Raw genomic sequence first — 12,568 nt, 5'->3', positions numbered from 1 at the left:
CGATGATTTGTTGTTCCCAATGAAAATTATTCCTCACCATTGGTTGTTTTTTTTTTTTTTTTTTGAAAAAAAATTCTAAATCGTGGTCCTCTCCATGCGACGTGGCCTGTAGATTCGAGCCCTCTCGTGCATATATGATCTGTACGGTATGGTGGAGAGTCAGATGAGCTATCATCAAATTATGATAGTCGGTCTGGAAGAGTAGAAAACCAAAACAAAACAGTCGTAATGATGAATCGCAATCCGATGCAAGAGTCATGAAGGTCAAACGCTGGGCAGGCTGAAACGACCACCGCAAACTGCATGGCCAGTATGTAGGATTCCACCCAATCGGGCAAGTAACGCGGATTATCACGGAGTGCTTGCGACTGACGGCAAGCAAGGATCGTCGGTCGTCGGGGCGAGTGTGTGCGACTATTTTCGGTTCCTGTATGAAGATAGATAGTGTCCTGCGGAAGAGAGGGGCAGTTTTTTGGGAGTGCTTTTCCGGGTTCGCAATTCCACTTTGGGAACCCTTTTTTCGCATGTTGACAGATTGGTTCAATGAATCTCCCACGGCCCTGACAAGGGAATCCCAATCATAAGGATCGAAATGCGAAGCTGTCAAGGACATCCCATGGAACTGTAAGTGGAGAGGGGGAGAGGGAGAGAGGGAGAGAGGGAGTATACGAGCAGCAACCACCGTGTATGCGCGGCAAGCCTCTTACTTTATGGGGATACTTTGTCCGGTATGACAGAGCAGCCAATGACTGATGATGGCCAGTCACCGCCCTGCCAAGTGCTCCTGCAAATGAGCTCATCGGCTGCAGCACGTGCATAAACCCGGGCCTATCAGGCTACGATAGACGGACAATTCGGGCAAGAAGAAGGTTCACTCGCTCCTCTCCAATTTTGAATCCATGAAATCAGGTATCTTGCTGGCTTCGTTCTCGCTCGTTCAAAAGTCACTCGGCTCTTTGTCTCGCTATGACGGGCTGGACTGAACCTCTGGTGGCTTGCCTGTGGTTTGCGCTCTTGACCTCTTGCGCATTTTGGCATTTTTAGTTCTTTTTTCACACATTTAAACTTAACTTGTATTTTCCTTCTTCCATTCTTATCTGCTTCTACCTTCGCCCTCCGTTCCACCGTGACATTCTATTTCTATCTACTATTTTGTTCCGGACCTTGTCTCTTTTACTCCCCTCCCCTCCTCCTCCTCCTCCTCCTCCTTCTCGTCCTATATTGGAGAATCGTGTGCTTGTTCTACCTTCTTGGCCCCAAGAATGAACTGATCGTTGTCGTGAGCTACTTTCCAATCGCCCTGAGCAATGGGATTACGAAGCCTACGAACTATTGGAGCTCTTATCGATTGATCCTCGGATACCAGATTCCCTGTCAACTTGCTCCACCATTCTTCTGCTTCATCTTGTTGCCACTGTGATGGCACTCGCTGCGTCATAAATCATCCTGGGTATCTGCTGTAATTTTTTTGTCAACCGTATTATGCTCGCTCATGCCTCTGCCTTCCCAGCATGAAATTCGCCAAGTGTGTCTCACTCACCCAAACCCACCATTGCTCCGGAATGCTTGTTTCCTGTGAGGCGTTGCTGACCCAGTCATTGGCGACAGGGAGCTGGAGCAGGAATTAGTTCCAGAGTGGCGAGCTAAATATCTCGACTACAAGGTTGGTGCTGCCCCAGTTGATTGCTCCCATACGCTGGGGGTGTGGTTCCGATTCTCATCATTGTGTGACTTTGGGGGACGACAGGCCGGCAAGAAGAAAGTCAAAGCCATCTCGCGCGCCCTGCAGAAAGCCAATCGCAGCCCTAGCCATCCGTCCATTCGCAATTTCTCCTACCCCCAACATGACCAGTCCGATCGCCTGCTGAGTTCGGACCCCCGCTCGTCGTTCCGAAGCGAAAGCCGACACGATTTACCCCAGGACACCCTCCAGATTCCCTCGACGCCGGCGCGAAGTAATGGCTTGACACCGCGCTCAACGTCGGCGCGCAGTGAACGCCAGCCCCTCCGGGCCCCTGGATCGCGCTTCTCAGGCGTGGTCGGCACGTATGGAAGTATTGTCGCCACACCGCCATCACAGCAGGCTGCTTCCTCGGATGTAGCCTCTCTGCGGCTGCCAGATCCGGCTATTGATCCCAAGGAGGTCGAGTTCTCCTCGCCAGAAAGAGAGGATGATCCAGACGACCACCGCCCCGAGAGCCCATCGCCGATCTTATCACGATATGATAGCTTGCGACCAGCCACGCCTGCCAGATCGCGCCGGAGCCCCTCGACGCCACAACCCGCTGCTGGGGGTATCAAGGATTACAAGAGGAACACGGGTGCAGGCCCGTCGAACCGTAGAGGCTCCCTACTGCAGCGGGTGCTGTCTTACCAGGACTGGAATGCTCCCGAGAAGCGCGACACCACCGATACCTCGACATCGGAAATTGCCAAGCGGCAGGATGAGTTCTTCGCTTTTCTCGATGGCGAGCTAGCCAAGATAGATTCGTTCTATCAGATGAAAGAACAAGAAGCGGCGGAGCGTTTGAAGGTGCTCCGAAGCCAGCTACATATCATGCGGGACCAGCGCACCCAAGAAGTGCTTGGGAAAACGAAAAACGGTGGGCTCAAGGACAATGCGCAGGCCAACGGCTTCGGCGGACTGGCCAAGATCAAGGATGCTTTCCCCGGGCGTCATTTTGGGAAAAATTCCAAGGCCCTGGCAGAGTTGGCAACGCCGGTTGGACAAGCGCAAGACCTACCGAACACCATCACGCGGCGAGATTTCGCACGGCGGCCGGAAGAGTCCAATAACGCCGAGGTTCCTTATCGCTCCGCCAAAAGAAAGCTTAAGCATGCGCTTCAAGAATTCTATCGTGGCGTGGAGTTGTTGAAGGCATATGCCTATCTGAACCGGACCGCGTTCCGGAAAATCAACAAGAAATATGACAAGGTTGTCAATGCACATCCCCCGATGCGCTATCTCTCTGAGAAGGTCAATAAGGCGTGGTTCGTCCAGAGTGAGGTCACGGAGCATTTATTGTCGGCAGCAGAGGACCTCTACGCCCGCTATTTCGAGCGCGGAAATCGCAAGATTGCCGCCTCGAAGTTGCGCCATACAGTCAACAAGGCTGGAGACTACTCGCCGAACACATTCCGCTCTGGTCTCCTGTTGATGGCTGGCATCCTGTTTGCAGCCCAGGCATTGGTTTATGCTAGCCGTAATCTGAATCATGACGATTCCGACGTGAAGCTTAATACAAGCTACTTGCTCCAGGTTAGTCTCGCATACCCGCTCACGGGCGCTTGAGCCTCTAACTTCAATAGATATACGGTGGTTATTTCCTCATCGTTCTGCATTTTCTCCTATTCTGCTTGGACTGCATGATCTGGACGAAGGCCAAGATAAACTACGTCTTCGTTTTCGAGTTCGACACCAGACACGCATTAGACTGGAGGCAGTTAACTGAGGTTAGAGCTTCTATCTCGTCATGTGGATTGCTTGACATTGACGCGACTGCAGTTACCGAGTTTCTTCTTGTTCATACTAGGTCTCTTCATGTGGCTTAATTTCATGATGATCAATGACGCATATATCTATTGGCCTGTCATCTTGATAGGTGTGACGGTGATAGTTCTTTTCTTACCTGTGCGCACTTTATACCACCACAGTCGAAAGTGGTGGGCATATTCCAATGTGAGTAGTGCTCTGGTTGACATACCGGAGTTGAAAGCTAATCATGCATGGTAGTGGCGACTTCTGTTGGCTGGTCTATACCCTGTCGAGTTTCGTGACTTCTTTCTCGGTGATATGTACTGTTCTCAGACGTACGCCATGGGCGTGAGTCTCATTTTAGTGCTGCATGGACTATGGCAGTGGTTGCTAATCAATCTTAGAATATTGAATTGTTCTTCTGCCTCTATGCGAAACATTGGAGTGACCCTCAGCAGTGTAACTCCTCTCACTCCCGGCTGTTGGGGTTCTTCACGTGCCTTCCAGGAATTTGGAGAGCTCTCCAGTGCTTACGTCGATATGCCGACACGAGGAACGCCTTCCCTCACTTACTCAACTTCGGAAAATACATGTTCACTGTCCTCTACTATTGTACCCTGAGTCTCTACCGTATCGACAAGGTCTCGAGCTTTGAAGCTCCGTTCATCACGTTTGCGTTGCTGAATGCTGTCTACTGCTCCGTCTGGGATCTCGCCATGGATTGGAGTCTCGGAAACCCTCACGCGAAGAACCCAATGCTTCGTGAGGTGCTCGCTTTCCGGAAGCCGTGGGTGTACTATGTTGGGATGGTCATCGATGTTGTTGTCCGCTTCAACTGGATCTTCTATGCAATTTTCCGCAAGGACATACAGCATTCGGCTGTCCTCAGCTTCGCTGTTGCACTTTCAGAGGTGGGCCGCCGGGGGGTGTGGACGATCTTCCGTGTGGAGAACGAGCACTGCACCAACGTTCTTCTCTTCCGAGCATCCAGAGATGTTCCGCTACCATACGAAGTTCCCAAACCACAGGCTCCGTCAGCTCAGCCAGAGGAGGCTATGCAGCTTCAAGACCACCAACCTCTGGCGCCCATCCCTACCATTGGCGACACCGAGCAAGGAACCCCACCCACTCCAGGCTTGTCTGTCCGGAGCCCACGTGGTCTTGCTCGGGTTGGTACCTTGTTGGCAGCGGCCCATGCACAAGACTTCCAGCGTAAGAGGCGTCCTGGTGAGTTGCATAGCACTTCGATCACCCGGGAGGGCCTGGATACGCCGGATGATAGTACAGATGAGGAAGAAGGCTCGCGACCGTCGTCCGAGGGTGGCAATGTGATAGTGGAGGAGTATCGTGACGACGACGACCGGGAGTAACAGCCTCTGAGCTGGTTGGGGCCGCGCATCCAAATCCTAGCGAAAGGATATCTGCATTCATGGCATATATTAGAGGATAGAATTTATACATAATATCGCATATAATAGATGAGCATATTTTATGATGCTGCGAATTCGCCGCATAAGAAGCCTTGTGTCCCTGTGCCTGAGACTGCATGTAGGTTGTAGTTGAAGAGTAGATGTTCTGCCTAAGGCTCAGAAAAGCAATAGGAGAGAATCAGGTGACGAAACGACGTCACGCGGCTCCCGAGCAGAAAGGCGGTATATCCGCCCGCGTTCTCGACCCTTCTCTCTCCACTTCACTTCGCCCCCCCCGTTCTTCCTTCCTGTCAGCCGTGAGTTTTAAGAGCATTAACCATCTCGTTCTCTCTGGAAAGGTCTTCTAATTATTCCATAGAAGCTACTCTGAGAGCGAAATGGCTGCCAACACTAGATATGAGCCCGCACCGCAGCGCGACTCTTTCGAAGAGCGTGCTTACACTCAGCCCCCGCCTTCTTATCAGGCAACTGCCGATTACACACAGGCGCCTCGCAGCGAAGACGACAACGTTCCCGATGACTTCAAGGTAAAGCTTCCGTCCAACTCTTATTTACATCTAGACTGACAGTATGTGCTTCAGTTCGGCGGCACTGTGGCGGAGGGCACCCTGCCCATTCGTATGCAGTTCATCCGCAAGGTCTATGCGATCCTGTGAGTGTCTGTCTTGATATACCTCGAACCGGAGTGTAGCCATCTGTATACGTATCCAGACCTAACACCTTTCTCTCAAATCCAGGACGGCCCAACTCCTCCTCACGACGGTGATGAGCTCGATCTCCTTCTTCAGCCCCAGCTACCGGACCTGGATCCAGTCCAACTTCTGGGTGATGATCCTCTCGGTGTTCGGCGCGCTGGGCTTCATGCTGGTGACCTACTGGAAGCGCAAGTCGTACCCAGCCAATTTACTGTTCTTGTCTGGTTTCACGATCATGGAGGCCTACTCTATCAGCGTGGTGACGTCGCTGTACGAGAGCCGGATTGTGCTGCAGGCGCTGGTGATCACGCTGGGCCTGTTCGTCGCCCTGACGCTGTTCGCGTGCCAGACCAAGTACGACTTCACGCACTGGATGCCCTACCTCTTTGGCGCGCTGTGGTTTTTGATCCTCTTCGGCTTCATGGCCATGTTCTTCCCCGGCAACAGCACCGTCGAGCTCGTCTACGGCGGCGTCGCCGCCCTCGTCTTCGCCGGCTACATCCTCGTCGACACCCAGCTCGTCATGCGCCACTACCACGTCGAGGAGGAGATCGCCGCCTCCATCTCCCTCTACCTCGACATCCTGAACCTGTTTCTCGCCATCCTGCGCATCTTGAACAGCCAGAGCAATAACTAGGCTCCTGGGTTCGGCGCCAGGCAGGGTTTCTTGGCTTAGGCTCAGGCTTGACTGCGGCTAGCTACTATCCCTACCTTACTCCCTCCCACTCCCATGAACCACCCCCAAACAACACCAACGAAAAGAAACCATAAACCCACTACACCAAATCCAAACAAGACTGCCCAAATAACATAACGAAATGGAGTTTCTTGCTCTTGTTGCTTTGCTTTGCTTCCCTCGCCCTTAATCAGGCCTTGCTCCGTTGTATTCCTCTAAACCTCCACTTTTTACCTAATCCATCGGCCCTAGGGCTTGTTTACTCGATATAGTCTTTTTCCGTGTGCTTGATCCCAAGATCATCTCTGAATTAGCCGTCTTGCTATCGCTTCTTTTCATACAACCAGCATATTTGCTCTTGAAGTCCCGTGTACCCATCCCCCTTCTTCCATCCACGTTTGTAAATCAGATATAGTCTAAGAATGCCAGATGCTTAGCTTGTGCCAGATCATTCATTTCATCTAAAATATTGATGACATACCACCAACCTTGGAAAACAACGTAGTTTCTTTCAGGTATACGTTCATCGGTAGGTAGATCCTCGTTTTCGCGCCCCCTTCCCCCCCCCCCGGGCTCCTTTTCTCCCTTCATTATTCGACCCAAGAAGTGGATGGGCTGGTTTGGCTCTTTTACTTTCCTATTGTATGTGCTGCCAGCGCGTCCCAACCTGCCTGTTTCCTCACGTGCGTTGGTGGGGGGTTGTCACGTGCTACCAGAGGACGGCCGAAAATGGCAGGCCCACTTGGGTGTGATCCAAATTGTTGGATGGGATATATAGAATCTAGTCTATGTACTTCTAGGGGGAGGGGTCTTTCGATAAACTTAATATTCATAATGCTAGAATTATCGAAAAGAAAAGAAAAATAAGCTATTTGCTAACTCTGGATTGTTTTGTATGTGTATTTCTGATTCTCTGAGTTAAAATCCCAATCCGACTCTTATCATGCTGCCGCATCCCCCAAATGTGACGCACGACGCACAGCGAACACGAAACAACGCATTACCCAACAGCAGTGGTATGGTGGTATTTGCAAGCAGCACGGATGAATAAGAAAAGAAAATCTTGGCTCTGTTAAATTCCGATGGAGATCAAAAAAAAAGAGTAAATGTCTAACAAACGCATAAACAAGAGACAAGGATTCCCCTGATGACGCCGGCGCCGTGGTATAGTGATGTAGTTCCAATCGACTGTAATCCTGAATCAAGACCCCAGCTCTAATGAACCTGCACGCAATGCGGGAGGAAAATGGGGAATAAGGGGGCGATAATGGAGCAAGGAAATTAAATGAAATTGAGATCGAGAATGAGATAGAATAGGAAAAGGGAAGCATTTAAGGGAAAGAGAGAAATGATTGACAAAGGTTGATAGAGAATGGAAAGGGGATCCAAAGTCAAGCCTAGCTTGACTCTGCGTAGGCCTGCCTTTGGTGCTAATGAGAGGCGAGAAAGACTGAATTCGTGATAAGACACACGACCATAACCAAGACACCGTAGATCACAAGACCCAGACTCAGCTTGCGCAATAGTGCTCGGCGCCATTGACGAGTGCCGCGGCGAAGGATGCCACTCTCCGTCAGCGGACGGGTTTGCGAGGTCTCGATGTCCTCATCGTCATCGTTGCCATCAGACATGATCGCATCGCCCACTTCGTCGTCTTCCTTCATCAATCGTTGATGGTGCGGCGAGTCAGGAGAAGAGATCTTGTAGTAGAAAAGACCGGGAAGGATGAAGCTGATGCTGGTGCTGCCGGTGCTGCCAACATAAGCGAGCACGGCTTCGAGCGACGACACGGTCATGGCAACGATGTAGCTCAACACGAGAATGGTGGTGGTGATGATGGAGAATCGGAGGTCACTCATTGGCTCGGGGGCACGGTTGCCTCTCGACCCCAAAAGTGGATGCCGGTGGGGCGAGCTGTCACTGGAGCCCGCGGGCTTGGGTCTCCAGCGCAGTACTGCATCGACGGACGCCCGACACGGGTGGCATTGAAGCGGATAGGAGAACATGACAAGCATGACAATGGCGGCACGGCCAATCGTAGCATACAGGCCTGGCGGGTACATGCCAACGATGTTTCCAGCAACGCTGTTTCCGAACGAAAGATATCCGGTGATAGCCACAAGAATATAAGTTGCAGCGGCGCTACCGATGCTAGAGAAGACGACTCCGGTGGTTCGGAAGTGGCTGTTGTTGCTTATCTCGTTTAAGATCGAGAACATCTGTTGTACTGATCAGCAAATGCTCTAATAAAGCATCCCGCTTGGAAGGCATCATACATTTTGATGGCAAGTGAACGCAAAGACAATGACGGGAAGGCTGCTGAGCGTGGGAACAGGGCCTGCCCAGTGTATCACGCGAATAGGACCCCGATCAGTGGTTGTGTCTCCGATCACGAAGTGGTAGACAACCAAGACAACCAAGTATGCCATAGAGACGAGTGCTGCAATACTCGTATATTTGAGCGAGTCCAAGCGTCGGAGGTAGGAGAGGGGAATGACAATCAACCTGCCAAAGTAGAACACATTAGTATGGTCATGATTGTTCCTGTGGGGAGACGTACATGAAGGCTGTTACCCAAAAATGACGGTCCACCAGAAAGTCGTAATCCGGAGAACCTCCTACGAAACCCTGAACCACCCCCGGCATCAGATCTCCGATAATGATAAGATAGCTGACCCCGACGCCAAAACACTTGATCGCGATCGCGGCATCGAAGATAACGGCCGCATTGGGGTATGTGAGCTGCGACAAGGCGAAGAACGACGCGGTTCCGCGTTCCAGGTATCGTGCACATTGAGACTGAAGATATAGACCGAATCCTGCTGCGATTCCCGACCATAAAATGACAAAGACACCGAGTACGATTCCCATGTGCGAGATCGCAAGTGGCATGGCTAGGACACCGGCGCCAATGACTACCGGAGTTTTATCCCGTCAGAAAAAGCCAATATAGAAAATCCATTGGTTGCGAATTGTTCCAACTTACTAGTGTTGACCAGGTTAATCACGCAACTAATCCAACTGGCGTCGCCATGATGTCCGGCGCTCCGTTTCCCTCTCCCGCCACGCCTGCAACAATAAACCGTCAGCGATAAGAAGCGCCTAAAGAAAGCAGGTGCGGAGGAAAAAGAGGAGTAATTACCTTCGAGACGTACTTCTGGGTGAGACCACCCCAATAGAAGCCTCGTCGTCCATCATATTGGCGGCACAAGTTGAGGTTAAGTGAGAAAGTAATTGATTGATAAGAGGTGGCCACACGACAGGAGAATTCCGGGGTGGGTCAACCCGGCATACTATGAGGTCGCAGGCCACTGGAATTTGCGACAGCAGGCAGGAGAGAGGGAGGAAGAGGGAAAGAGGAGGAGAGAAGGGGGTTGAAAGGTGGTTTTCTTGGAATAAGACACGAGTTAGAGAGAAAGGGAGAGGGGAGAGGAGAGAGGAGAGTAACGAGTCAAGAGGAGCGGAGATAAGTTGGAGGGAGAGAGATTGGGGATTGTGGTCAGTCAGTTCGTATCTTTCCCAATTTAGATTCCTTAGTCAGACACCTTCCCTTGCCGCTCTTCTCCGCCTTTTTCCCCTTCCCCTCTTTTTATCTCGAATGGGTTAAAAAATGCGATGGACATACACAGTACACAGTACAATAGATCCACTTGATGTGCTTTTTTTTATCATTACATAGTATTCGTTGGCAGCACAATCCCACCATGACTCCTTCCCTATCCGTCCAGAGAATGAAACTACAACTTCGGCTTCCCCCAACCCTGCTGCGACAGCAGATCATAGACCTCGTCCTCCAGTTTATTGGCGTCCGACACCGTATTTCCGGGCCGCTGGCCGGGGCCGGGATCATTAAAGGCACTAACGGAACGCACGGTCTTGGAGACCTCCAGGATCGTTCCCCCACTAACCATAAACTGAGGACCCTGACCTGTCTGATCTCCAATGATCTCGCCAACATGATCTTGCTGGATCAACGCCAGCATGACCTGAGCCACTTCCTCGGGCGTCACCCATTCATCGGCTTTGGCGTCAACTATCTTGATCTTTTCGGGGTGGTCCGTCCAGAGCGGCGTCTTGATCACCCCGGGAGCCACCGCCGTGACGCGGATCCCGCATTTCTGGTCGAGCTTGGCCAGGGACCGGACCAGACCGTTGATCGCGTACTTGGTGGCTACGTAGATCGGGGTCGCTAAAGCAGGATTCTGCCCGGCAATGCTGGAGATGTGCACGATGTGTTTGCGGCGTTGGCTGCTGCTGCCCTTGCGGAGGAAGTGCGCGATGGCTAGTTGCGTCGTGCGGATGGGATGGGTCAAGTTGATATCTAGCAAGGCGTACCGGCCCCCATGTCGTGGATCTCGGCTCTCTGGCGTTCCCGGGGGTCGCCAAAAGTTGGTCCAATGCTGCATGCGAGACAAGCCATAAGCTAAACATCCCTTGCTTCTTCGGGGGATTTTTGGGGGGGGGATGCACATACAGGCTCGTAGATCCCTGCGCCAGGGCAGACGATGTCTACTTCCCCGAACACCTTCTCTGCTACTTCAAACATCTGCTCGAGCTGCTTCCAGTCGGTCACGTCGGTCTTCTGGAAGACAGCACGGGGGCCTTTGGAGGAGGCCGCGTACTGATTCACCAGCGACTGTGCCTCGGGGCGCAACCCCAGGTCGGCAATGAGAACGTTGCACCCATTTTCAAGTAGCAGTTTGGCAAACGAGAGGTTAATGCCTATATTAGATAGATTAGTGACATGCCTACATCCGCGTAGCAGTCGCATTGAATCAGCGAAGGAGTGTTGACGCACCGGATCCTGCTCCAGTGACGATGGCAGAGCGTCCTTTTACAGAGAACGACATGGTGTACGGAAGGTGAGGATAGAAGCGCCGTAACACTCAAAAAGGAGTGGCGCTACTATCGCCGTGCCACATGGACTTATGCCTTCTTTATACCTCATTCGGGCAGTATCAATCCGAAGGTTCGGGGTGTTGTTACCCGCATTCGACATTGTGGACCGAGGGAAGGAGATTCGAGAAGCTGGCCTGGACCCGGACAAAGACCGATGAGGGGAAATCGACTGGGTCTGGTGGCCTTCAAGAGTAAGTATCGTGTATCGTATCGTGGTGCGTTGTGTTAAGGGCAGCGGCGTGGTCGGTATAGCCTTCGTGGGAATTGGTGATCTACCATGGTAGCGCAAGACCAGTGCCATGCGCAATGATAGCCGGGAAGGAAACAAAGGGAGATCGCATCTATCATATGAAGCCTAGGTTCCATAGCATGGAAAATAAGATGACTATGGTGATTGATGGGGAAACGGCAAAAAGAAATGGAGAAGCCCCCGGCGAGGCTCGAACTCGCAACTTCCAGATTAGAAGTCTGGCACGCTACCATTGCGTCACGGGGGCTGTTGTTGTGAAAAAGCGCTGTACCCTGCCTTCATGGGCTTGCACTGTGGTTGGGTCATCATTCTAGGATATTTCCTGTATCGTACCGTCTCTGATAGGATATGAATTTGATTTTCAGCATCCGAAAGTTAAAATACTTGTGTCTGAAAATCTGTACAGTAGGTCTTGACCTGACAGCTATCTAAGCAGACCGACTATATGTAGATTGATTTGTCTCCTCACAGGATACAAAAAGAATCCATCGCTACCACCATTCACACAGCAGACGAGCAAAAATAACAGCCCCCGGCGAGGCTCGAACTCGCAACTTCAAGCTTAGAAGGCTTGCACGCTACCGATTGCGTCACGGGGGCAGTTGGTGATCCGAGCCCTCGGATCTTGCACTTATGAGGCATTGCTTAGTGAATAAGTGACAGCCCTATACACACGCACTCCAAGACACGCTCACTGGTCAACTATGTACTGTACAACAGAGCATAGCAGCATGTACACTTGGTTTCTAACAGTTACACTCACTTCTTCTTATCACTGCTCCCTTTGACCATTCATAGACCGAGGGTGGTTGGACAACTGCCATTTCTCACCATGGTGACACGCAGTCTTCCGAGTTCAAAAGTCGGAAGAGTTCATCGTGGTTACACCGAAGATTATGCCCCAATGCGCGGGAACTCGAGCCAGTTCAAGTCCGTATAGTCCATGGCCCGTATCTGGAGAATAATGTCGCGGACAGATCGAGCAAACTCGGAGCAATTCCACTGCTATCCCTGCATCGCATCGAGGTGCAGTGCCAGTTGGTCGAGTTCTGCACTCAGCCACTATACCAGCTCATCTCTCCTACGCATTGAACGTACAGCCAGCCGGTATAACCGGCTCTCGTCATTGCTCGTTCAAACGCA

The 12,568-nt window shown here is 51.6% G+C and overlaps 3 protein-coding genes and 2 non-coding genes across 5 annotated transcripts; 2 read left to right on the top strand and 3 right to left on the bottom strand.

Annotated features, from left to right (window-relative positions):
- Positions 1-3,417: 3,417 nt before the first annotated feature.
- Positions 3,418-5,022, top strand: BO82DRAFT_114637 (EXS domain-containing protein). Its single transcript, XM_025629829.1, has 3 exons — positions 3,418-3,679; positions 3,734-3,823; positions 3,880-5,022. Exons 1-3 carry the CDS (start codon positions 3,542-3,544, stop codon positions 4,843-4,845), a joined length of 1,194 nt encoding a protein of 397 aa, XP_025490384.1. The 5' UTR covers positions 3,418-3,541; the 3' UTR covers positions 4,846-5,022.
- Positions 5,023-5,282: 260 nt separating this feature from the next.
- Positions 5,283-6,669, top strand: BO82DRAFT_313550 (Bax inhibitor-1 family protein; the record flags this gene model as incomplete). The annotated part of the gene is made up of 3 exons (XM_025632483.1): positions 5,283-5,432; positions 5,487-5,557; positions 5,643-6,669. The coding sequence occupies 3 exons, from the start codon at positions 5,283-5,285 to the stop codon at positions 6,235-6,237; spliced, it is 816 nt and encodes a 271-aa protein (XP_025490383.1). The 3' UTR covers positions 6,238-6,669.
- Positions 6,670-7,706: 1,037 nt separating this feature from the next.
- BO82DRAFT_375848 (uncharacterized protein) lies at positions 7,707-11,126 on the bottom strand (the record flags this gene model as incomplete). The annotated part of the gene is made up of 8 exons (XM_025637502.1): positions 7,707-8,495; positions 8,553-8,781; positions 8,837-9,191; positions 9,263-9,331; positions 9,571-9,587; positions 10,048-10,676; positions 10,751-10,998; positions 11,075-11,126. The coding sequence occupies 8 exons, from the start codon at positions 11,124-11,126 to the stop codon at positions 7,707-7,709; spliced, it is 2,388 nt and encodes a 795-aa protein (XP_025490382.1).
- Positions 11,127-11,600: 474 nt separating this feature from the next.
- Positions 11,601-11,672, bottom strand: BO82DRAFT_t214. The gene has a single exon. It is a non-coding gene; the product is annotated as a tRNA-Arg (tRNA).
- A 280-nt stretch (positions 11,673-11,952) lies between these two features.
- Positions 11,953-12,025, bottom strand: BO82DRAFT_t213. Its single transcript has one exon. It is a non-coding gene; the product is annotated as a tRNA-Arg (tRNA).
- Between the last annotated feature and the right edge of the window lie 543 nt (positions 12,026-12,568).

This window comes from Aspergillus uvarum (genome assembly GCF_003184745.1).
Source record: "Aspergillus uvarum CBS 121591 unplaced genomic scaffold BO82scaffold_39, whole genome shotgun sequence".
NCBI classification, from domain to species: Eukaryota; Fungi; Ascomycota; class Eurotiomycetes; order Eurotiales; family Aspergillaceae; genus Aspergillus; species Aspergillus uvarum.
The sequence above is the reverse complement of the archived record's forward strand: the minus strand, read 5'-3'. Positions and strand labels throughout refer to the sequence as shown.